General features: G+C 40.0%; 1 protein-coding gene across 3 annotated transcripts in view; it reads right to left on the reverse strand.

Moving 5' to 3' along the window:
- The window catches only part of Pld (Phospholipase D), a 229745-nt gene that overhangs the window by 135413 nt on the left and 76354 nt on the right, over positions 1-17978 (reverse strand). For all 3 annotated transcript variants that reach the window (XM_068229897.1, XM_067156356.2, XM_067156357.2), the window contains exons 4-6: positions 15477-15692; positions 11385-11505; positions 2204-2355 (exon numbers count right to left, since the gene is read on the reverse strand). In XM_068229897.1, the coding sequence (XP_068085998.1) occupies positions 2204-2355; positions 11385-11505; positions 15477-15692 (489 nt within the window). The remainder of the gene's footprint in view (positions 1-2203; positions 2356-11384; positions 11506-15476; positions 15693-17978) is intronic.

A 17978-nucleotide genomic window follows, 5' to 3' on the forward strand; every position in this document is an offset into this window, starting at 1 on the left:
TTCATTAGACGTGTGAGGTAGCGCATTGTCATGAAGCAAAAGAATCCTCCTTGTGAGCATGCCATGCCGTTTGTTTTGGATTGCGTGAGCATAACTTCCGATAATCTAAGCGTCCCAACACAATTTCAGAAAGAACACTCCTTGAAAACTCGGGCAACTCGTAACTTAATGATGAAATTGTAAAGCGTCCGTTTTCTCGAATCTTTGCATCAACTTTTTTTTTTTTACCAAGTCTTCAGTAATGACAGACTGTTGCCCACTACACTTCTCGCCATGGACATTAGTACGGCCTTCTTTAAAGGCTCTAACCCATTTTCTTACCATTCCTTCACTCAGTGTGTTATCCATACACTTCACTAATTTGCCAATGAATTTCAACAGCTTTCACGCCTTTTTCCATTTAGAAAATTAATCACAGCGCGTACTTCACACTCGGCGGGACCGTTAATTATCAGAGGCATTTTCAATACACACAAACAAACTTAAATACGGGCGAATGCTTCCATAATGGCGTCTGTGGCTAACCTACAGATGTACGACCAAAGCGCGCAGCATCCATATTTACAAACGATACTTAAAAAAAACAGGCTTCATATAAAAGGATGAACAAAATGGGATGTCGGTATGGGAAATGGGAGCAGGGACAAACATAGAAACACAAAAATGACAATCTGCATATCTTCACACACGGCTCTCTTCTCATCAACCCCAGTTCTCCTATATCTGTCTTGTTTCTGCTTTCCACTTTCTTTACAAGGGCAGGCTTTAGCACTCTACCTTGAGAGTTCTTCAGTCTTGGTGTGGTAGGACAAGAAGCAAGTGGATAAGGACAAGAAAAAGGAAAGAGGTAAAAACATTACGATGAATACAGGTGGTAAAAGATCGAGCATAGCAGAAGAAAAGGCCAATGCCAGAAGTTCCTGTTTGTTCTGCTACAGACTTAATGTTTCAGTAAAACTGGGGTAGGTTTTTTGTAGCACTGGGAAGAATGGAGCTCTAGCCTTAAATAAAGTACAGTTCCAACATTTGCTTGGTGCAAAAATGGGGACACCACAACTGAAGCATCAAGGTTAACATGTTCATGGCTGCCTTAATTCAACCTGCAAATCACTCCAGGTTCCAATATGCTTTTCTTTTCATTCTATTAAAGGTAGCAGATGGTAGATTTAACATTACAGGTAATTTTTTTTTTAATACAGATGCACATGAAAAATCACCGATGATGCATACGTGACTGTTATTGATACAGGATATTTACATTGCATTGTAACAAACTATGTTACATTCTTATGCAATGATCATTTACATCAAGAATATCCTTCAGTAATATTATTTTTGATGATGCAGTAGTGAATATCATTCTAGTCAATCCCATCATGTATAGCACTAGCGGTAAATCCTAAAGCAAAGAGCAGTATTTTCAGGTAAATGAGCACAATAATAAATGGAGTCTGTTCCTTTCCCTTTTTTGTGGCATAATCTACAATGCTTTCTTGTTGATTTGCTATTGGCTTTTTTGTTTGTTTTGCAATTGAAGGATGAGTGGAATTGTCATTGTCACTTTCCTTCACAGTGCCGACTAGTAAGATCTGCAAAACCGGATCACATACAGTGACAAGTGCGCATCAATGACACATAGTACGGTAACGATATGATGCACATGAAAGTCAGGCGGCAATGTTTCTTTGGAACTGATGACCTTCATGTCAGATATCTTAAAACAACAATAATCATCATCATCATCATCATCATCATCATCATCATCAAGTTTTGTTCTTTCTAATTGTATCCCTCACATGCCAAACAATACTTGTAAATGACACTACCATGATTGTTGTTTGTTTTCTGTATAACCAAGTTTCACGACGGCGTTAAAGCCGTTATACTCTTTTGACGAACACAAAACATCTTGACTTACTTCAACATGTCCCTGTTTCTGCTCATCTATCAGCAACTGTGCGAAAAGGTTGGGCTAGAATCTGATGCTTATTCGAGTCTTCTGATCAAGATCATACAACACTAAGTTTTACTAAGTCTTCCTGCTATTTTGTGGATTGCTTGTCGATTATTTTGGGTCATCCTAACATACTCTCTTTCAACATAAACATCATTACATGATACTGATGGTCCACCAGGTTTGCTGTAGTCTTCAAAAGAGTTCTGTCCAAATTTTAATTCTGATACCATTCAAGACAAAGCTTACCTGACACAGACTGCACAGTCCAGAAGGCCGCAAAAGTTACATCCTGCTTGACCAGGTTGTGTGCTACCAGTCCTCTTGAGAACAGGACCCTCTTTCCCCTTAGGGCCAAGCCCTGCCACAAATGACAGGTGGGACACTTCCAGGAAGGTCACCTGCAAACACAGAAATAATACAACTAGGATTATGATCGTGGAAGTGTTTTAAGTCTTCATGGCCTGACACTGTGGTTAGAGCGAGACCTCTAAACCAACAAGGTCAGGCCATTCAAGAGGGCAATTATTTAACAAGTTATATGATGTTTTCACTATTATGAGTCGCACAACGCTGTACCCTACCTTTGTTTCTCTTATCTTATGTCTAATAACTTCTGTTGCCCTCCAGACTACATGAACATGTGACTTATTGAAGATGGACTGTTCTAACTTTTTAATTTGTGATTCTGTCCTCGTTTTAGAGAGATATACAAAATTTTAAACTTGGAGCTTTCTAACCTTTCCACAGCCTTAAGTGTTTTAAATTTATCATGTCTCACTTGGATTTTATATACTCTTTCTCACTGGTTTTGATGATACTCTTTCACCATCAACTCATGTAGCTTTTAATACAGGTCTTCACTGAAGATGGCTCAAAATGAGCCAAAAGGTTGTTTGATTAAAAATCACCATCAAAAGACATGTATTGAATACCAGGACGTAACAAAAACTTTAAAGTGAAAACCATGAATACGGAATGATACTAATATCTTTAACACAACATGCAGTCATCACATATATTTGTGTAATGATCTTTGCCTCCGACTTGACCAAAGACGGAGTGCACAAATAAATGAAGATCGCAAACTTCCCATCGTAACAGCCAATGGATCATATCGAAGTGCCAAGAAAGGATTGCGATTCATATTTTTTACGACTGCACTACCACTGTCTATGTCATTTATTATTTAGCGTATGGCTTATACAGACAATATCAGTAATATATCCATATACATACATATTTACAGCTGAGAAACGAAGTAATTTGTGCTTCACAATTGAATATCAAGTTTTTCAATCCAACGTATAGCATCTGGAGATACCAGCAGGAAGTCATCTTCATCACCGTGATAGGCTCGAAACTTACATTCCCTGATGATATGATGAATAGTCTGGTGTGGAGCTCCACAGTCACAGTCTGCATTAGGTAACTTTTTCCACTTATGGAGAACAGCTCTGCACCGGCCATGTCCTGTTCTGATTCTATTTAGGACAGTCCAGGTCTTGCATGGTAGGTGGGATCCACTTGGAAGTCTGGGACCTGAGAAGAAGGTATGAAGGCACACATCTGTTGCTGCTTCCCATCTACTTTTCCACTCATCAAGAGATTTAAAATCCTTAGCATCCATGTTAGTAGCATCACGCAGAGTTGGATGGCGTGATTTTAGTCTATTAAGATTCAGAAGTGGCAGGTCACTATTCACGGGTAGACTAGGATTTCTCGAGATCTTGTGGAATTCCTTCATAAGGGCATTAGATCGGCGTAGATCAGGTAGCATTATACCAGTTAGCAGTGGAAGCCAATGAGCTGGAGTAGATGTGATTGCACCAGATATGATGCGCATTGTGGTATTAAGCTGGGTGTCAACAAGCCTTGTATGATGACTGTTCATCTAAACAGGTGCACAATACTCAGCACTTGAATACACCAAACCCAAGGCTGAAGATTGCAAAGTGGTTGCTGAAAATCCCCAGGTAGTTCCACATAGTTTATGAAGGATGTTATTTCGAGACTTCAACTTTTGTGCTAAGTGCTAAGGATAGTGTACGGTCCAAGATGACACCAAGGTATTTTGGGTTCCAGTTATGATGAAGAATTCTCCCTCTGAAACTAACATTCAGTTTCACGTTTGCCAAACGATTATTTAAATGGAAGCAAGACACTTCTGTTTTACTCACACTGGGTTGAAGTCTCCAGATTTTGAAATAATTTTCCAGTAAAGACAGGTCTTTGGTCAGAATCTCTTCAGTCGTCTCCATTACCTGATCTTGTACAGCTAGAGCCAAGTCGTCTATGCCTATGTCATGATAAGAGTTAGTGCCACATAGATTATCATTTCGAGTGTGTCTTAGAAGCTAATAAGTAATCTTCCCATCCAAGCACTACTTTTCCAAGCTACAAGCTATTTGTAATGTAGGTTCGTGTATAAAAATTCATAACTATGGGGCCGTTGCAGGTTAGAATGAAAAGATGCAAATTCACACGTTACTTTTTTTTGCTAGGGGCTTTACGTCGCACCGACACAGATAGGTCTTATGGCGACGATGGGATAGGAAAGGCCTAGGAGTTGGAAGGAAGCGGCCATGGCCTTAATTAAGGTACAGCCCCAGCATTTGCCTGGTGTGAAAATGGGAAACCACGGAAAACCATCTTTAGGGCTGCCGATAGTGGGATTTGAACCTACTATCTCCCGGATGCAAGCTCACAGCCGCGCGCCTCTACGCGCACAGCCAACTCGCCCGGTCACACGTTACTTAAAAGACATTTTTACTGTATGGGAGTGAAAGTTGGGTGAAATCTGGCTATCTTAATGATAAGCTGAAAAAAAATAATGGGGTTTCCAGCAATGATTCCTAGTGAAATACATTGTTATGTTTCTCTGAAAAACAATTCCCACCAGAACCTACAATGAAAGCAACATTTATTTTATATGATGATGATGATGATGATGATGATGATGATGATGATGATGACGATATTTGCTTTACGTCCCACTAACTACTTTTACGATTTTCAGAGATGCCGAGGTGCTGGAATTTAGTCCCACAGGAGTTCTTTTACGTGCCAGTAAATCTACCGACACGAGGCTGACGTATTTGAGTACCTTCAAATACCACCAGACTGAGCCAGGATCGAACCTGCCAATTTGGGGTCAGAAGGCCAGCGCCTCAACCATCTTAGTTACACAGCCCAGCGATTTTATATGCATAAGCAGGAGCCCTCTTGCACAGTGCCATTAGAATTACCTTCCAATATAAGTCTGCTGATCTCCAAGGCATTGAATGCTGGCCATGATGGATACAGCTGATAAAAATAAGCTAGCAGCACTTGAAAGAAGAGATCAACGATTATAAAGACCAAATGACACATGAAATTGCTGAAGCATAGCACTGAAGAAGAGAAACAGAACCGTCATGCCATCTACTGAGCAGGTCTGATCTTAACGCAGAAAAAAACCCAGAATGACTGAGGTCATCGTGCAAGTTGTATGGAACAATAGACTGACGATCACATTAGTCATCGCATGTGCTGAATGGTTAAATGGTGCCAGGTTTCTGGAGTGCTGTGCAGTAAAGAAATTCTACTGCATCTAAAATGTAGAGTCTACGCCCAGTGATCAGACTGGTACCTCCTTATGGAACTGAATGCTGACCTACATCAAAACATGGAGTGCAAAGGAAAATGCTGCTCGACTTGACTACACCATAAGAGGAACGGCGATGTGCATAAGAAATTGAAGATTACCCTAAATGTGTAGAAAATGCAAGAGTTAGATCCATTATGGCATCAGCATATAAACCACAGCACTGACACCTCAACTGCAAAAACTGTCCTTCAAATGAATGAGGACAATGACAAACAGGGTGAGAGACGACATGCGCCTTACAAAAAACAATCCTGGATGCTGTGAAATGTCTAGAGTGGAGAAAATGATGCGAGAATGCACAGCACCCATTTTAATTTATGTTTTCACGTACGAGAGGAATCAAGATCAAAGGGAAGTAGATAGACGCCCTCTGCTATGCACACGACTCCCGTGATATTTGCTGACAATTTACAAGACCTTCAATTCCTTTTCAACCGCATCAACAAAGTAAGCCTTAAAATATCCAGAAAATAAATTTGTGGTTATCAGTATCTAAAAATCACTACTGTTGCAGAGAAACACCATTAAGATCGTACCACTTTTCAAGCAAAACAAGAAGAGGATATGAACTACTACTACTTCTTCTTCTTTTCCTACCGCTTCCCCCCCCCACACCTGTGGGGTTGTGGGTGCGAACTGCGTAGCATATGTGGATTTGGCCCTGTTTTACGGCCGGACGCCCTTCCTGGCGCCAACCCTATATGGAGGGATGTAATCGCTATTGCGTGTTTCTGTGGTGGTTGGTAGTGTAGTGCGTTGTCTGAATATGAAGAGGAGAGTGTTGTGACGGACACAAACACCCAATCCCCGAGCCAGAAGAATTAATCAGAAACGATTAAAATCCCCGACCCGGCCGGGAATCGAACCCAGGACCCCCTGAACCGAAGGCCTGTACACTGACCATTCAGCCAACAAGTCGGACAAGAAGAGGATATGAATCAGAATCAGCATTACAAGACAAGTCTTTCTGAAATTAAAATATCTTGCGACTCCCTTCTCATCCAGACAGTCTCTCAACGAGTGCAGAAGCTGGGAAGTAGAAAAGACCTTGTCGAGTCGGGGGCCTCTCAGATTTAAATTAGATTTTTTTTTAAAGCACACTTTACTCGAAACGTTTATTTCATTTATTTACCAACAATTTTATAATAAAAACGAACCCCTCTTACAGCTCTCCAACTCAACACTGCCCCTCCCACTCTCTTTTCCCACTGGCTTAGCACCTCCCTCCCTCACTCCTTCATCCAACTATACAAACACAGCTGAGTCAGCTACAAACACGACTAATGGAAGCAAGACCTCTAAACCAAGAGGGTCAGGCCATTTGAGAGGGCAGCTATTTAATAAGTCACAAGTTTTCATTTCATTTTATCTCTTTCTATTAGCTCAGGCTTTTCACATACTTTCCACCTTCTTTCCATTACAGATTGGACTTCACTTGATATTGATAGTTTCTGCTATTTCGAGTCACACAATGCTGTACCTGACCTTTGCTCTCTCTCATACTGCGTCCACTAACTTCTGTTGCTCTCCAGACTGCATGAGCAAGTGACTTATTGAAGATAGACTGTTCTTATGTTTTAACTAGCAAGATACCCGTGCTTCGCTACAGTATTATACTGAAATTTATAATTGAATGTTTAACATTTTATATAATCCGCCAAAATTAGTGATCTGACTTGTTTTCTGAGAGATTATGGCAAAGTTCCTCCCATTTTTCAATCTTTCTTTCCAGCAATCGATTTTGTACTTCCCGGGCTAGCTCCAAGTATTCCACCCAGTCAGTTGGGTCCCTAAATCTTTGCCATCTTTTCCTATAAGCATTTTTAATATGGATGAAATCCTTGAGGAGATCCGGCATGGTGTGATCTTGGGTGCCTTGGCGGTACTAAACCCGTGGCCGGACTGCATTCATAGTCATTACCCGGCCAGGACCCGTTTCCAGCGCGGTCTGCACTTTTTGACGACGGTCCAGAATATTATTATTATTATTATTATTATTATTATTATTATTATTATTATTATTATTATTATTATTATTATTAATGTTCTGGACCCCACAACAAGATGCAAGACCGCTACTTGGTGGTAAATTACATCTGCTGCCATTGTCATTGCTGACAATGTGACCAGCACCACTGTCGCACGTAGGCAAGTGCGCAGGATTTCTGGCAATACGAATTATATACTTCCCTGAATTATTGACCTTATTATAGAGGTGAACAATTCCACGCTCAATATCATTCCTATCGTTTATTTCAAATGTGTTTTAATTTTTATTTATATGCCAGGAGAATCTACTATAATCTAACTTTAAGTTCACCAAAGGAAAAGATGACTCTTGAAAACGAACCTAGGAAAGATTAAAAATGATCAATTTATGATCAGAATCAAGTACATTATGAACAGTAAAATCAATTGGTCTCAACTCCTTTTTCACCCCACCGCTGGTAAGTTTAATCACCCCGTCGCCCCCCCCCCTCCCGCCCCCGTCCAAAATGAAGGTGTGTTTCTTTATGTTTAAAAGAGATTCCAAATACCAATGTTCATGTCTGTTACCTTCAGTTTTGAGATATAAGTATCCCCGTAAAAGGAATTAACTTTTGTTCACTTCCTTTCACACTCCCCTCCTTAAATGAATTTTGCAGAAAAAAAGACTTGTTTCTTTATTAGTAAAGGATCTTCTAAACACCAATTATCACGACTATAACATCTTCAGTTTTTGAGATGTGTGTCCTTAGGAAAGAAATTCAACTCCTTTTCACCCCCCTCCCCAAGATGATTTCCCCCCAAAAATGCATTTTGTTTTTTGTTTTTAAAAGAGATAGAATATGCCTGTGACAACATTGGTTTTTATTAGATGTAAGTATCCTCATACAATTAATTCAATTAACTTTTCAATTCTCTCTCTCTCACACACACACACACACACACACACACACACACACACACACACACACACACACACACACACACACACACTGGATTTTCCAAAAATACATATTTCTTTACTTTTAAAGCAGATTCCAAATACCAATTTTCATGTCTGCAAAATCTTTTGTTTTTGAGATAATAGTATCTTCATACATTCAACTAATTTTTCAATTCCCCCCCCCCCCCCCCCCTTTAAGTGGATTTCCGAAAATAAAAAAATTTGTATTTCTTTATTTTTAAAGGAGATTCCAAATACCAAATTGTACGTCTGTAACATCTTCAGTTTTTGAGATATCAGTATCCTAATTAAAAGAATTCAACCCCTTCAGTCACTTTTCACTTTTACACCCCACCCACGTGGGTTTTCCAAAAACAAAAAATGCATGTTTCTTTATTTTTAATAGAGATAAAAAATACAATCACCTCTGTAACATGTTAAGTTTTTGAGATATGCAGTAGACATGCTCATTTTAAAATTTCACCCCCTTTTTAGTTCCCTTTAAGTGGAGTTTCCGAAAACAAATCACCTGTGTTTCTTTGATTTTAAAGGAGATTCTAAATACCAATTTTTACATCTGTTAACTTTTAAAGTTCTCAGATATAGATGAACTCATTTTTTAAAATCACCCCCCTTTTTACCCCCTTAGCGACGGAATATCCAAAAATCCTCCCTTAGTGAGCACCTACATTGTAATATAAATGTTTCCTCAGAATTTCATTTCATTATGTCCAGTAGTTTTGGCTCGGCGATGATGAATGAGTCAATCAGTCAGAACATTTTCTTTTATATATGAGGGCTATTTTTTTTTTCAAGGTCCGATCGGTCGCGACAGTCAAACGCCCATGAATATATGATGAACCGTTGCGCAACACATCTGCGTTGACCGTTATGCGCCTCACCTCAGTCCCGTCAGTAGTGAACGTGCAGCGCGCTCGTAAACATGGCTACAACGATCGCTTCGCCCTCCAAGTGTGAAGTGCGCGGTGTAATTCGATTTCTTCAGGCTGAGGGTGCAATGCAGCCGAAATTCATCGCCGAATAAGTCGTGTGTATGGTGAACCGTGCATGAGCGACAGCAAAGTGCAACAATGATGCAGGAACTTTATAGCAGGGCGTACAGACGTCCATGATGCAGGAGGCCAGGGAAGGAAGCGTGTGTCAACCGATGATCTTGTTCAGCGTGTGGATCAGGCAATTCGAGAAAATCGTCGGTTCACAATTTCTGTGTTGAGTGCTTCGTTTCCTGAAATTTCCAGGTCAGCTCTCTACACAATTGTGAGTGAGACACTTCAGTACCGCAAACTTTGTGCGAGATGGGTTCCGAAGATGCTGTCTGACCGTCACAAAACACAGCGAATGGGCGCCCCTTTAGCGTTTCTCCAGCGCTACCATGATGAAGGACCGGATTTTTTGAACAAAATTGTCACAGGGGACGAGACATGGGTTCATTTTGAAACGGAAGAAACAAAAGAGCAATCCAAACAGTGGATGCATTCGCACTCCCCGAGTAAGCCAAAGAAATTCAAGCGAACATTCTCCAACAGAAAGTGTATGGTTACTGTGTTCTGGGACCGGAAAGGAGTTCTGTTGGTGGAATTCATGGAACGTGGTTCCACCATCACTGCAGCCGCATACTGTGCGACTATTCAACGTCTACGACGGGCAATTCAGAATAAGGGGAGAGGGATGTTGTCATCAGGCATTGTCCTCCTCCATGACAATGCTCGGCCGCACACTGCAGCTGCCACCACGAACCTCCTGCAGCGTTTCCAGTGCGACATTTTCGATCACCCAGCATACAGTCCGGACCTGGCTCCATCAGATTTTCACCTCTTTGCTCACATGAAACGCTGGCTAGGAGGACAGCGTTTTGACACCGACGAGGCGCTGCAGACCGGCGTACAAAGATGGTTACAGGCGCAGGCGGCGACGTTCTATCAAGAGGGCATTGACAAGTTGGTACCATGCTACGACAAATGTCTCAATCTGCGAGGTGACTATGTTGAAAAATAGCTGTGATGTATCAGTAAGTGTTACTAATAGAATAGTGTCAAATTTGTACTGCTGTTTCATTTCGTGACCAATCGGACCTTGAAAAATAAAATAGCCCTCGTATGTAGATTTGTGATTTCAACCTCGTTTTAGAGTGGCATACAGAACTTTTAGAAGCGAGAGGTTTTCAACCTTGCCACAACCTCATACTGTTTTAGATTCATCATGTCTCACTTGTTTTTATATATTCTTTCTCATTGGTTTTGGTGCTAGTTGCTTTAAGTCGCACCGACACAGATAGGTCTTATGGCGACGATGGGACAGGGAAGGGCTAGGAGTGGGAAGGAAGCGGCCGTGGCCTTAATTAAGGTACAGCCCCAGCATTTGCCTGGTGTGAAAATGGGAAACCACGGAAAACCATCTTCAGGGTTGCCGACAGTGGGGTCGAACCCACGATCTCCCGGATGCAAGCTCACAGCCGCGCGCCTCTACGTGCACAGCCAACTCACCCGGTTTCATTGGTTTTAATGACACTGTTTTAACATCAATTCATGTAGCTTTTAATATTTTTTCATTGAAGATGGCTCAGAATTGGCCAAAACATGTTTGATTAAAAATCACTCCATCAAAAGATGGATACATGTTTTGAACAGGAGGATGATATAAAAACTTGTCTTTCGTCAAGTGAAAACCGTCAATATGGAATGATATTAATATCTTTTAAAAGAACTGCAGCATGTACAAGATGAGGAGGAAGCCAGTCTATCTGAAGATTTTGTATTATAAATTTACTTATTCAGGAAAAATATTTCATGTTCCCTATGGGAATCGATTTCTGTAACATACGTTCCACGTACCGTCTCTATGTGGTTCCGATAGAGCTTGATCTTTAGCAGGTTTGTCAGGTACTCTTCCAGTAGCTGAATACGTTTGTCAATATCCTCGTACCCCACCAAGGCCTCTGGCTTGTTAGGAAACCTGTCAACAGAGTGAAATCACAGATACTCTAGTGCACTTAACACATCTGAAAAACAAAAAACAAACACCTCCTTATTGACATCAGTAATTTGTTGTACAGAGAAAAGTTCTTGACTGCTGACGGTCATCCTCTGTGGGAATATGAGCTCAGATTTCTATGGGATCTCTTATTTTTTCTGGTCTCTTTTATTTTGAAACCAAATTAAATTTCTAGCTTCTGTGCACATGTCAATATTTTCATTGGTTATATACAGTAAATGCACCTTTTACTGCAGTAAGACTTCACTTAAGTGGACCCTCTATTAAGCAGAAGCTTGCTCTTAACAGAAAATTGATTTGAGTGGTAAATTTAATGCAAATCAATCCAGATAAAGCAGAAACTATCGAACTTGAAAACAATCCAAAGTATGCCTTTAAGTGGAAAATTTCCAGTCATCCTAGCGGATTGTTCAGAGACATTTTAATCATCCCATACAATCTAAACACACTGTAATTCAAAGACTGGTACTGCATATGGACAGTACATTCCTTCTTTCCTAGTTTCTTCCACTGGAGACTAACTGCCGGGTAATTTCTCTGACCACCTGGACAATCCACTTTCCATACTCTACATATAGCTGTCACCTCTAAAATTCATCAGAGGTGGTTCAGTAGTAGCAGAAGATGATTGAATGCAGATTGAAGAATTCTCAAGATGTCAGAAAATTGAAGGAGGTACAGGAATGCTGGAATTATTCGGATATGTTTGTTATAATTTCTGAGGGTAAAGTTTTAGTACAAGGACAGGAAAAGACCACTGATAATGAAAAAACTCTATTTGACTGCTGGTGAATGTATTGTACTGGTCAGGTAAGAAAACTTTTAAAATTTATGTATTCTGATGATGCTCAACAAGTAATCGAGTGTCCATCTACTGTACCAGTAAGTAAAGTGATCAGATTACTGATAAGCTTAGTGTATTCTGATAATGTCCAATGTGTTTTCAAGTGTCTAGCCCAGATCAAGAGAATGAACACTATTTTCTAGCACAGCTTCCTTTAATGGAAACCTGGCTTTAGTGGATAAAAGGCCTGGTCCCTCGTGATTCCATTTAAGACAGGTTGAACTGTACATTTTAAGATGAAGTCGTATAGGACCAAATAAATAAAAGGGTTTTTTGGTCATACTTGTTTTAGCCATTCTCCAAGTACTAATCATATGTTTCTGCTAATAATGCCAAATGATTTTGTAAGTGTTTGATTATTTTAAATTTTCTTCCTTTACAAATATTTTGTAATTCAATTGAAGTTTGAAGGTAAAAGTTTTGTGAGCAGTAAATTGTAATATGCAAAGAACAAAATTATGTTAAGAATGTGGCCAGTTTGCTGCTGGTTTTTTAAACAAAGTTTGTATAATATTTCATTCTTTTGCACCATATTTCCAAGTTTTTATGTCGTACTTTTTAGGGTATAAGTGCATGCGTATTTGTAGGGCCATATACATCCAAGCTCTACTGATGATGAATTACATAATTAACCCTCTTAGTGCCGGCTCCCTTACTGCCGTGGTTGCTAAGAATGCCAGAGAGAAAATGCCTATTGTGCAGCACTGAAGATAAAAGCATATCCTATCCTCACTTTTCAAGATATCTCATTGTAGTTTACATTTTCTTGTAGCTAAGTGATCCCTCTCTTCACTCATTGCATTAACATCACGAAAATAATTCATACTTCCGAGCAAAAAAATTCAATTTGTTCATGCAATTTTTGAAAAATTTTAAAATTCAAATTTGGATCTCAGTACATCCTAGTATTTTGATCGTACTCACCTAAATTTGGTATTCCCGTGCACACTGATGCATTGTTTACTAGTTTGTAAAATATCATTGTTTTAAGAACAATGGTTCTTGTAAAAATGAATTACAATACTGACTTGGTCTAACATCAGGAGGAGGTACACGTTTAGGGCCGGGCGACTCAACGAATGCAGGAGAGGGCTAAAATTGAACGTCGTGATCGGACTGAATTTTACGGAAATCGGGACTCTTATCATCGTCATTACTGTCTCCGTCAATTCCATCATTATTCCCGTCACTATCATTACCGTCTTTATCGTAAATTTCATGCATCACTGTCACACGAGTAAGTCGGATAACATACCCACAATCGTCATTGTTTGAAACGTTACCGGCATTATTATTACTCTCAGTATCATCTGAATCGTCGCCTGACTCGATATAATCAGAATCATCACTCAATTAATCAGTATACTGTACCAAATCGTCATCAATTTCAAACACAATATGAGAACTAGCCGCCATTATTACGAACACATGGTCTACAGGTACGCGCCAAACAGCTGAAATATTTTAAAAAATCATAACATCAGCACAACATGTCACACAGAGATTCTGGTGGTAGATTTAGAAACTATGTAGTATCTACTACAGAGTGATGCCTACTGGAGCTGCCATCTCTCAGATACGACTTACATAGACAGCTGCAACACGGAGCGCGATCGCGCTCCTGGCACTTTTCGCTAGGCTACAGAGGAGCGCAATCGCGCTCCCCGGCACTCTAAGAGTTAATGAAGAGAATTCTCTACACATTTTGAGTAGTAAACACACTATTTCTTGAATAAAGCCATATACTAATAAACACGACGACAACTACTACAGGGTCTCTCATATCAACTAAGACCGAACGCACGGTGTTCGTACTCTGCACTACAACAGCTGCCTCAGCGCGCGGACACCTTGCTTTAAGTGTCTATACAATTTTATATGAAATCTTAAACTTATAAAAGATGCTGGATTCCTTTATACAGCCAATGCATCTGGTAACCACACTGGCTCACACGAGTGAGTTCTGCCACTGTAATATTTTCTTTCAGTTCCTCCAATGTGTGAAGATTTGCCCACTATACTTTTTCTTTCACTTTACCATACAAGTAAAAATCACACACGAGGGGGAAATAGACCAGCACTGACCACTGTCTGCAAACACCTCCAAGATTGTAAGAAGGCAATTTTCTGCTGTATGAGCCAGGGCTGAATCTTGTTGAAACCACCCACACGATTTTTCTTCTTCCGTTAACTGATGGAAAAATGGCATCAAAATGTCTTCCTGGTACCTCTCTGCATTTACTGTCGTCTCGAAAAAAGAAATGGGCCAAATTATTCGTCTTGCACTAACAGCACACCAAACACCAATCTTCCTATCATAATGAGAGACTTCATAAACGCCATTAGGATTTTCTGCACACCAAGAGCAAGAGTTATGACTGTTCACACTACTATTAAGATGAAACCAGAACTTCTACATACAAAAATACAGTGTTGCAATGATAACGTCTCACCATGTTTACTACTGAAATCCAGACTGGCGACTCGTCCTTGCCAGGTCGAACACGAGCACATTACTTGCGCGCCTCCCATACTGCAGCATACGTATCAGAGAGTAAAAACGCTTATGGTGACGATGGAATAGGAAAGGCCTAAGAGTTGGAAGGAAGCGGCCGTGGCCTTAAGGTACAGCCTGGTGTGAAAATGGGAAACCATCTTCAGTGGAATTCGAACCCACTATCTCCTGGATGAAAGTACCCCCTTCTTTAAATTTAATAGGTGAAATTGAGTTATTTAATAGATTAGTTGCATGATCATGGATAACCATGGTTGCATTAATGTTATCATATTTTAGAGAGGTGTATACACTTCCTATTCACTAATTTTAAATTGATACTTTCAAAATAATTTGAACTGCACAAACGTCCTCTCAGTGTAAATGAGATGCTTCACTTTAAGCTTTATTTTGCATTACCCTTTATTCTAGAGAAGTAAACTATGGTAACACATTCAAATCACCCATATCATCTAGTTAATCCAAGCCCTTGACCTTTAACAGGTACCCGGTAATGCTGCTTTGATGGTCTTGGTTCATATGAGAGACTGTATATATATAACTTGACAATGACAAGTCAATGAAGGTTCCTACCTGGGCAGAGCACCCCTGGACTTGCCCTCGCCGTCGCTACCCTCGGCAGCAATGTCGTTCTTGAAACTGGAGCGGCGCTCACGGTGGGCCCTTGTGGGGAAAGGAATGATGAGCTTGGTGCGGTACAGCTTGAGCTGGTTGTGAAGATGTTGGAAGTGCTTGTAGCGCTTCTTGATAGTCCACGTGAAGTCTCCATGGGTCAGCTGGATAGTGTACCTGCATCATGTTGAGCACGTGCTGCTTATTTATTCATATCAGAAGCAACAATATTTTAAAGAGGAACAAGAAGGAAAATAGTTTCTTTTTTACTAGTACATAATATAATGACTAAAATGATAAAACATATATGATTAAAAAAGGCATTAAATGTTGATATTTGGTCAGATTTTAACACAATAAGCAAAAGGAAAGGAAGAAAAAAAGCATGACACTTGTACGGTACAGAAGTTAATAAAATGTTTAACATAATAAACAAAATAGAAATCAAACGCAGAAATATTAAATATCTGCCCAATATTTGGCCACATCACAGGCACTAGCTGTGGTCTACACTAGATCCTTGATGGACACCTGTTGCAGTCCATGAGACTTCCACACTCCACGTTCACATAGTGTGAAAGTATTCTGGGTATACTTAGGGACAAATCATCAGTTCGCCAGGCTGAGTGGCTCAGAGGGTTGAGGGGTTGAGGCACCAACTTCGCAGGTTCAATCCTGGCTCAGTCTGGTGATATTTGAAGGCGCACAATACATCAGCGTCGTGTCGGTAGATTTACTAGCACGTAAAAGAACTCCTACGGGACTAAATTCCGGCACCTCGATGTCTCCAAAAACCGTGAAAGTAGTTAGTGGGACGTAAAGCAAATAGCATTATTATTATTAATCATCAGTTGCTGGAAGTGAGCTGGAAGTCAGCAGTCGGTCACACCCTGTGCCCTGCTGAGTTAACGAGGTGTAAGTGATCTTTGGTGTGGAGAGGTTGCCAAACCACTTTCGTCAGTATTTACCCTTTCTTTGTGTCAAATCCAGTAGACCATTTGGCAACTCCAGCTACAGAAGGTGTAGTAAACCCTATAAGCCACTAACAGACACCAAGCTGCTGCTGGAGAGTATTGGTGTGAGGTGAGGTAGTCATGTTTTGCCCCCAAGTATACCCAACTTGATCATACTAATCTTGTGAAGCACACTCAAAATATTCCAATTTCATTTTCTTGGAATTGTGTGGGAGTTGTGCCCTGCAATTTGAGCTGGTTCTCATCATGACCATTCTGGACTTTGTAATATTTAAGATCAAAAAGAATTCTTTGAAAATGATATCAATGTGAACATCGAAAGCATCTTAGCAGTTTGCTTATGCAACATGAGGTAGGTTCGTTGAGGAAAAGCCAGAGCACGTCTGGCTGCAAAAGCGGATAATAGTATATTCCTAGAATAGTGAGTAAACTACATGAAGACATAGTAAGACAGCAGCATGAACACCAACAGGTTGTAGGATAAACACCATGACGGGACAGAGTGGAAAGCGGAGACAAGGACAATCTCCACATTTTCAAACCTTGTTCTCCTACATTCATTTTTTCCTCATCCCCTGATGAGCTTGTTCCTCCTTCCCACCTTCATCGAGGGACATCTTGAGATATTTTCCGTCTTGATGTGAAAAGTGTAGGATAAAAAGAAAGCAGGATAAACACAGGAAAAGGAAGACACCAAAAGATGAATACAATGTGTGTAGCTTTTCACCCTTCAAATTGGTCATATTCACGATAATTCCACGAGTACAAACTTTAGGACAAAATTTTTAAAGCCATCACATTTGACTCTGAGAAGTTGAGTGTTTTCAAGACAATATCGGGAGGATATTTCTGTATTTTTTTTAGTATTTACCCGTTAGGTGCGTATTATGATTTAAAAAATTGAAATAAATTTAAATCCATATAGTCAAATGGTCACTTTCTTGCCCATCGTGGAACAACAACTGTCATGTCGTACAACAGACGGCAGAAAAACCAATGCAATATCTGCTTAGAATACCACATCAGAATCTGTGGGTGTGGTTTTTTTGTTTAATCCTATCATTCATTAGGGCCATTCTTGTAATCAAGTACAACATGTTGCATGTATCTTCCACTGAATTTTTAAAAATTATGTACAGTAGAAAAAAAAAAAAAAAACTGATGAAAGACAGTCTTCTGAAAAATATGACTGGAATAATAAGAAACCATAACTGCTGTAAATACAAGTGTCACCATATTTAGTACGAGAGAGTTTTTTTACCATTGTCATTATTTTTGCTTTAAATGAAGCTCTTTTTGAAAATAATTCACCAATTTTTGTCATACTGTACACACTTCTATCCTGGTTGTGTGAAAGAATTATGGCAACCCTACTTGGATGTATACTTTAATGGCAAACTACAGTATCTGCGCCTCAATTCAACACTTTTGAACAATTTGAGTTCCTGTCGCTTCATTTCTTCATGCCTGTGACATTCTTGTTCAGAGT

This window comes from Anabrus simplex, chromosome 12 (assembly GCF_040414725.1).
Source record: "Anabrus simplex isolate iqAnaSimp1 chromosome 12, ASM4041472v1, whole genome shotgun sequence".
NCBI classification, from domain to species: Eukaryota; Metazoa; Arthropoda; class Insecta; order Orthoptera; family Tettigoniidae; genus Anabrus; species Anabrus simplex.